We start from the raw sequence: 8,793 nt of genomic DNA on the forward strand, positions 1-8,793 counted from the left end.
AATAAAATAAAATAAAATAAAATAAAATAAAATAAAATAAAATAAAAAATCTTTAAAGAGGAAGAAATAAGAGGGTCACAGAAGTCAAGTCACTGTGTCCAAGGTCACAGAACAAAGAAGTTATACCCAAACCTGCCTCACTCCAGAGCCCACATTCAATGTTTTCTCTCCAGGATGAGAAGCCCCCGGCCTGTCTATCTTCATTCACTGAACAAATGTCATACTTATTGATTACCTGGTACTATATGTCAGGTACTATACTAGGTTCTGGGATACCCTAGCGAATAAGAAAACAGGTCCCTGCTCTCATGGAACTGACATTTTGGCTGGAGGACAGAAGCTGTAGCCTAGTAACAGTTGGATAGACCATGTAATTTTGGGCAGGGGCAAGTAAGTGACCACCCCCTGAACGGACAAGGAACAGCTTGCGCTTAGAGGACAGGCTTCAGTCAAGACTCCAAGCCAGGACATTCAGTTACAAGCATTTATTGAGCACTGGGATAAGTGCTGGGGATACTGTGTTGAGCTAAAACAGATGTATCCTCTTCTCTCTGCAGCACATATGTTCCCTCCCAGTTGTACTGGGCCAGGTGAATGGTCCTGCCCTGTCTCAGTTCCTTGTGTTTCTGGTAGAATCTATTTCCTGGATCCTTGGCACCAGGGCTGGGTCCTGTCTCTTCTTGGCAGAGCTGTAGGGGAATGGGGGCCTCTGGAAGGGGCAGGGTGTCCTATCTTTGTGTGTCTTAGCTTCCCTGAGGAGGAATGATCCACGAGTCACTGCTTCACCAGGCTCCTGGGGCCGGGGTTTGGCTGGGGAGGGTGTGGATACCAGCTAGGCTTATGTTTGGAGTCTCAAGAATGCTGACCACAGGGCCATCAGCTCTCAGGCCACTGCCTTTGGATAGCCCCACCCTGCCTGGTCGGGTGACTCAGACAGAAATCAGAGCAGGGAGGAGGCCTCAGAGCTGGGCTATTTACGGCCACACTCTGGGGCCCCCTGAACCCCACCCCCCGCTCTGGGACAAGCCAGTTGGTTCGTGAAACCCAAGCCCTGTTTTGGGCACCAGCTGGTGTGCTGTCCATTTATAGTATGTTTCTGCGGGAAAGGAGAAGGAGGACCCAGTTGTGGGACGGCCTGGGTGAGCAGGGGCTCTAAGTAGTTTCTCTGGCTTCGAAGTTGACAAATGTTCATTTGCTGAGCATGTAGCATGGGAGATCCCTGCTGGATTCCGGGGACACAGAGATGAATCAGATGAGGTCCCTGCCCTCACAGTGCTCCCAGCCTGGTGGGGGACACAGACTCCCACACAGACACATAGGGAAGTGGGGTCTAGGGGACCACAGAAGTGATGGATGTAGTGGATCCAGAGTGGGCATCTGGGAAGGCTTCCTAGAGAGGTGATGGAACTGGGCTGGGCTGTGGCACCTCCTCCCTCCTGAATGAACCCGTCCTGCCCTTGCATTCGTTTCTCCATTTACAGAGCACTGACTCTGGGTTCAAATCAAGTCCAGTTTCTGTCCTAGAGGAGCTCCCATTTTGGTGAGAGAGCCCCAACACACGAAATCACAGCAGAGTTCTAAGAAGGGCAGGGGTGGCTCATAGGTAAGAAAGTCATATTTCTTGAGTCCCTTACCTGTGCCACATGTTTTGTATCATCTTATTTAATTCTAACATCTTTCTGAGGTAGACATTGTTATTCCTCTTTTAATCAACTTGCAGAATGAGGCCCAGACAGGTGAATTTCCTTGTCCGTGGTCACAGAGCTAGATAGTGCTGGAGCTGGAATGCAAATCCAAGAGTGCCTGTCTCTAAATTATGTACTGAGGTGCCTGGGTGGCTCAGTCCACTGGGTGTCTGACTCTTGATTTCAGCTCAGGTCATGATCTCCCAGGGTCGTGAGATCGAGCCCTCTGTTAGTCTCCATGCTCAGCACAGAGTCTGCTTGAGATTCTTTCTCTTTCTCCCTCAGCCCCTCCCTGCTATCGAGCACACACACACTCTTTCTCAAATAAATAAATAGAAATCGTTAAAAAAAATAAGCTATGTGCTAAGGGTATTCTGTGCAGCGGGAACTGCATTTTCAAAGGTATACAAGTTTGGAAATTCATACAGCTTCTGAGAGCTCTGAAGAGGCCAGGATGATCAGACTAGAGGGTGAGATTAGGGGTGTGGCAGGAGATGAAGCCAGAGAGGTAGGCAGGGCTCAGGTCCTGGAGAGCCTTGGATTTTGATGAAAGGTGCAGGGGAGCCAGAGCAGAACTTTGTGCAGGGGAAGGGTGTGGCTAGTGACAGTAGGGGTATGTATCAGTTGTATCCCCCCTCCCCATACAGGGTGAGGCGTGGGGAGGCTGTATTAATCAGGATGCTTTTGTCTGTAAGTAATAGGAACTCAGTTTAAAGGGGTTTAGACATGGAAGGAAATGAGTTTTTTCCCAGAATACCTAAAAGCAGCATGGCTACAGGGTAGATTAGTTTAAGGCTTCAACATCCTCAATGTGTGGACCCCAATCCTTGTGCTCAAAAAGTGACTATCGTTATTCTAGGACCAACTCCCCTCCCAGCAACTTGTAAAGGCTTAGAGAGAGGAGAGAAAGGGAAGGGAGTGTACTTTCCCTCACTTCTCATTGGCCAGAATTGTATCATCTGCCCCTTTCTGAACCAATCACAAGCAAGAGGGATGGAAAGATCAGGATTAGCTTTGACCAATCATGGTTTTCTTCCTTGTTTGGGAAGAAGCCCAGCCAGTAGGGCTCAGGATTCTGTTAGCAAAGAGAAAAGGGGGGAATGGTTTGGCTATCATTTAGGCTGTGATGTGGCCCACCTCCATTGCCCCTTGAGACATAATCCAGTAGTCAGTCCTGGGATAAGTCACTGCTGTAATGATGAGGATGAGTCATTGAGTCATTTTTAGTCCTAGTTCCCAAACTTCAGACCTAGGCTTAATTCTTTTAAGAAAACCTGCTCTTGTTTTCAACTTAATTGCTCTTCCAACCCTAGTAGGGTTTATTACTCCCTCTTGCTTTCACTGCTGTTTGCCTTGGATCCTGTCTAAGCCTGAGAGACAGTCTCCTGTGATAGAAATAGCTTCTTATCTGGCTTTTCCAGGGAGCTGGGCCAGTAACTGCTTCCTCACCCCTTCCTGGCTGGTCTGCTCATAGGCAGAGCATACTGGCAAGGCTTTGACTCCAGAAGTCAGATGGTTAGCAAGGCAGATGGCCATGAGGGCATGGTAGTTAAGGGGAGAGAATGGGAGGCTGCCCAAGGATTAGCAGGCATAGGCACCCCTTAGTAGAGCAGCAGAGGGGACAACCTAGCTAGGGGAAGAGAGACCAGTACTTGGGCAAGTCTTTTAACCACTTTGATATACACATTGTCTTCCTAGTATCTGATTTTAGGGATGAGGAGACTGCTGCTCATCAGAATTGGGAACAGTCCGGACGCCAGGGCAAATGTGGCAGACACTGTTGGTTGCCTGCTTTCCAACTATTTCCCCTTCTTCGTTGCTAACCGAATCCTGATTTTATTGGGTGGAAATAGGGTCTGAGTCATAACTGTTCCCTTTTACTAATAATTGTGCTAGAAGTGGGCATGGAGCCCAGTCAGGCCAATGAGATATAAGTCTTCCTGGGAATATTTACTTCTCTGATAAGGAGTTGTGAGGAGAAAGCCCTTTTTCTGCCTATCACCCCCCTGCTTTGGGTTTTGTCGTGTAAGGAATGATTGGCTTGAGCTATGGCAGCCATCTTGTGGTCATGAGGGGAAGGCCAAGAGAATGGCAGAGAGGCCTACCCTGAATTCAATGTCATTGAGTCACTGAACCAATCCTAAAATTGCCTTCCTCTAGACTCCTTTTTCATTTTAAAAGATTTTATCTATTTGTTTGAGAGAGAGAGAGAGCAAGCATGAGCAGGGGGCAGGGGCAGAGGGAGAGGGAGAAGCAGAGTCCCCACCGAACAGGGAGCCCGATGCGGGACTCAATCCCAGGACCCTGGGATCATGACCCGAGCAGAAGGCAGACACTTCACTGACTGAGCCACCCCAGGCGCCCTAGACTGCTTTTTTAAATAGCATTTTATTATTTTATTTTATTTAAAAAATTTTTTTATAGGCTCCATGCCCAACGTGGGGCTCAAACTCATGACCCTGAGATCAAGAGTCTCATGCTCTACCAACTGAGCCAGCCAGGCACCTCTAATAAATATAGCAAGAATGACCAAAATATTTTATTACCAATCAGCCTTAATGGATGGGCAATGTCTCCCATAGAACACTATGATTGATTTATGATGTCTTCCATGAGCAAGGGATAAAGAAGTGGTAGCTCAAGTGTATATGTTTACCATCGCAGATCTACTAAGGCCAGTCCAATACCTGGCACAAAGTAGGTAGTCAAGAAAACTGACTTGTTTCTGAATCTCTACTCCTATCAGGTTCTTCTCAGATCAACCTTGTCATCATATTGCCTTTCACTTCTAGCTGCCTTTGTTAGTGAGATCTTCCTTTTCTAAGAAGGCATGGGTCCAGGCCCCCCTCAAGACTGTTTTGGTTGCAAATATCATAACTCCCATTGGGATGGTAGTTCGACTTTCTAAAGGACTAGTATCAGAAACTGGAGCATTAGCAGGTGATTGGCAGGGTCTTCCCTCTGTCTCTCAACATGCATCTCCATTAATTCTCTCTACAAACCAGCTTTCTCCTCTACTCTGTCCCCACAGCAGAAGGTGGTTGCCCCCATAGCATTCATGTTTGTTCAAGACACCATCTAGAATCTCTCCCAGTCTCAATTTGGGTAGCCTAGTCTGGGTCAGGTGTTCACCTTGGTCTAGCTAGCATAACCAGAAGGGCAGGATCACATATCAGAACATGAATTTATGGGTCAGTTGGGCAGAGAAGTAGATCTGGGCTGTTATTCTAGAACTCTATTTTCCAGTGTGGTCACCAGTAGCTCCAAATGACTATTTGAATTTAATTTTAAAAAATTAATTAAGATTAAATAAAAATAAAAATTCAGTTCCTCATTTGTACTAGCTACATTTCAAGTGCTCAATAGCCACATGTGGTGAGTGGCTACTATATTGGACAGCGTATATATGGAACATTTACATAAGCACAGAAAACTCTGTTGGACAGTGCTATTCTAGAAGGTGTCCACTATACTTACTCAATGATGTTTGGTCAGAGCTAAGAGTACCTATATTGGTTAGGGTACAAGCTATGCTGCTATAACAGGAGACCCATAAAATACTGTGACTTAAATATAATAGAAGTCCTGGGGCACCTGGGTGGCTCAGTTGGTTGAACATCTGACTTTTATTTTTTTATTTTATTTTATTTTATTTTATTTTATTTTTTAAAGATTTTATTTATTTAATTGACAGAGAGAGAGAGACAGCGAGAGAGGGAACACAAGCAGGGGGAGTGGGAGAGGGAGAAGCAGGCTTCCCGCTGAGCAGGGAGCCCGATGTGGGGCTCGATCCCAGGACCCTGGGATCATGACCTGAGCCGAAGGCAGTCGCTTAACCAACTGAGCCACCCAGGCGCCCCGAACATTTGACTTTTAGTTTTGGCTCAGGTCATGATCATCCTGGGATCGAGTCCCACATAGGGCTCTGCACTCAGAGCATAGTCTACTTGTTCCTCTCCCTTCTCCTCTGCTACCCCCCTGCTCGTGTGCTCTCTCTCTCTCAAATATTACATAAAAATCTTTAAAAAAATCTTTTATAAATATATAATAGAAATCCTTGCTTTCTTAGGTAACAGAACAAGTCTGACACGGCATCTCCAGAGTGTCAGCATCCATTTATTTCTGTTTTGTTGGTCAGCCTTCCTTAGACTGTGGCTCATGTCCTCACGGTCAAGATGGTGCTTCACCAGTCTATGTTCCAGCCAGCTCAACCGTGTCAGGGGAAAAGAGGAGGAAAGGAAGGACATGCCTCTTTCTTTAATAGGCAGAACTTGGTAGCAGCACACATCTTTTCTGCTCTCATCCTATTGGCCAGACTTGGTCATGTAAGCACTTGGAAAAGGAAGTCTCATGCTGGAGGGCGATCTCTATATTGGAGGATAATTGGCAGCTGGTCCCCTAGGACTACCTCATTCCATGCCTCCTCTATGCAGATGAGCAGGCTGAAGAAATAGAGGCAAACAATGGGCCCGTGGAAGAGCAGTCACACCTCCTGACTCCTGTCTCAGTGCTCTTTCATTGCCATGTTGGGCCTGTTGTCCATTCCCTGTAAGCAGCCATCCCAGAGGCCCAAACACTTCTACTTACTTGGTTAGAACTTAGTCATGTGGCCACACCTAGCTGCAAAGGAGACTGGAAAGTGTGGTTTTTCTTCCAGGCGGCATGGACATGGGTTGGTCTATAAACCAGGGGAAACAGGAGAGCATGGATGTCGGCATGCATCCAGTATTTTCTACTACACTGCCCTGTCAGAGACTTTAATCTAGAGGAGGATAGTGATATGGGACATAAATTAAACTCTTATGAATTAGTGACAATTGTGGTGTGTGTTATGTGGGAGCCCATGTCACAACAATGTAACTGCTGACCTGTCCTCTGACCAGTCAAATATATGAAGGAGGTCTCACCGTATTTCAAGAACTCTGCCAGCGGGACCTCGGTTGGCCGGGATTCGCCTCCTGCTTCACCCCTTCAGCGACAGCCATCTTCCCCTGGCCCCCCTCCCCGGGACCTCAGTGAAGCCAAACACATGTCCTTGAAGATGGCATATGTCTCGAGGAGGTGCACCCCCAGTGACCCGGAGCCCAGGTAAGTCTGGGGTGGGGGGCAACTCAGACAGATACACCTTGGTGGCAAGTGGTGGGGCCAAAGGAAAGATAGCCCAGTATTGCGAGTGACCAGAACAATGTCTGAACATAGTAGGGCTTAAGAAATGTTTGTTGAATGGATGTAAGAGTGAAGAGGATGATGGTATGCTTGGCTTCTCTCTTTTTTCCTCTGAGCAGTTCACATCTGAGGAGGAGTTTGGTCTGTGGAAGAGCCCTGGGTTCCAGTCCTGGTTCTCCTTGAACTAGTCCCTCCTCCTCCCTGACCTTTAGATTCCTCCCTGGGAAATAAAGTTTCCAGAATCAGTGATCCCCTCAAGTCTCTTCTAGCTCTGCCGAGGTTCTTAGACATCTAGCAACATTCGTGTCAGGGCCGTGGAAAGTTACCATCCTTCACACATGAGCAGCCCTTAACAGCTCACTGATGATAAGATTGGTAACAGCCAACAGTATGGAATGTTTACTAAGCACAGTTTAATTTAACTCTCGCAGCGACCCTATGAGCAAAGTCCTATTATTTCACCCCCACTTCGTAGATGAGGACAGAGAGAGGAAGTAACCTGCCCAAGATCACACACCCAGGAAGGGATGGAACTTGCCTCATTCCAGGTAGCCCTCTGCTTTAGAAACTATAGGTGCCTGAGTGAGGGTGGTGGTTGAATGGAGTATATGTTGATCAAGTGGGGTATGCAGTTATCTGGGGTGGTGTATACGTAGCATGAGCATAAAAGGCTTGTGCTGTGGGTCCTAGTTCCAGCTGAGGTTCAATGCCAGGCGGATGCCCAACATTGGCCTGGAGGCTCAGCATCCAGATCTACTAACCCTAACCCTAGCCCTACTTGATGCCCCGGCCCCAGCCTGCCCACATGAGGCAAGAACTGGTGACTCACAGGTCATTTAAGGTGTTCCACCAAAGGGGCCATTTGTGTTGGGTGAAGGTAAGGTGGAATTAGTTCTTCCTGAGACTTACCAAACATTAGGTTAATCATGGTTGCCAGCCTGATCCCAGACATCACCTAAAGCATGTGTGTACATGTATTTCTATGTGTACACGTGGAACTGACATGTAAATTCAAGTGTTTGTGTGTATATGTGAACATTTGCATGGGTATGGGCATAGATTTGTGCATATGTGTTTGTGTATGTTTATGTTAATATTACATGTGTATATGCATGTCTGCGTGTGCTTGACCATGTGCACATGTGTAACACAGGTAACTCAGATATAACTGTGGTTCCTGTTTTTTTTTAAGATTTATTTATTTATTTGAGAGAGAGAATGAGAGAGAGAGAGCATGAGAGGGGGAGGGTCAGAGGGAGAAGCAGACTCCCTGCTGAGCAGGGAGCCCAGTGTGGGCCTCGATCCCGGGACTCCAGGATCATGACCTGAGCTGAAGGCAGTCGCTTAACCATCTGAGCCACCCAGGCGCCCATAACTGTGGTTCCTTATCAGCACTAAATATCCCAGTCAAAGGAACATAATCTGGTAACCAAAATATAATGAAAAATATTTCACACTTTTACTAAGTGTTAGGATTACGTTGGGCTGCAAGTATCAGAAATGCCAATAAGCCATGGCTAAGAAAGAGGAGGGATTTATTTTTCCACATATTTAAGAAATAGTTTAGGCTTTTATCACTACTCAAGAATGCCCTTGATGAATCAGGCTTCCAGCCTCTTCCTCTGCCATTTTTATTGTGTATTTTCTTTTTTTTTTTTTTTAAGATTTTATTTATTTATTTGACAGAGAGAGACACAGCGAGAGAGGGAACAGAAGCAGGGGGAATGGGAGTGGGGGAGGGAGAAGCAGGCCTCCCGTCAAGCAGGGAGCCCGATGTGGGGCTTGATCCCAGGACCCCGGGATCATGACCTGAACCGAAGGCAGACGCTCAACAACTGAGCCACCCAGGCGCCCGTGTATTTTCTTTTTCTTTCTTTCTTTCTTTCTTTCTTTCTTTTCTTTCTTTCTTTCTTTCTTTCTTTCTTTCTTTCTTTCTTTCTTT

At 46.7% G+C, this 8,793-nt stretch overlaps 1 protein-coding gene and 1 non-coding gene across 2 annotated transcripts in view; one reads left to right on the forward strand and one right to left on the reverse strand.

The window, feature by feature from the left end:
• SNTA1 (syntrophin alpha 1) overlaps positions 1-8,793 on the forward strand; it is a 28,716-nt gene that overhangs the window by 13,990 nt on the left and 5,933 nt on the right. Inside the window, exon 3 of the mRNA XM_025876739.2 lies at positions 6,569-6,773. Coding sequence (XP_025732524.1) covers positions 6,569-6,773 — 205 coding nt within the window. The remainder of the gene's footprint in view (positions 1-6,568; positions 6,774-8,793) is intronic.
• On the reverse strand, positions 4,116-4,188 carry TRNAK-CUU (transfer RNA lysine (anticodon CUU)). The gene has a single exon. It is a non-coding gene; the product is annotated as a tRNA-Lys (tRNA).

The sequence above is a fragment of the Callorhinus ursinus genome, unplaced genomic scaffold (genome assembly GCF_003265705.2).
Source record: "Callorhinus ursinus isolate GAN/ISIS: 27379988/994484 unplaced genomic scaffold, GSC_fseal_2.0 scaffold38, whole genome shotgun sequence".
Lineage (NCBI taxonomy): Eukaryota > Metazoa > Chordata > Mammalia > Carnivora > Otariidae > Callorhinus > Callorhinus ursinus.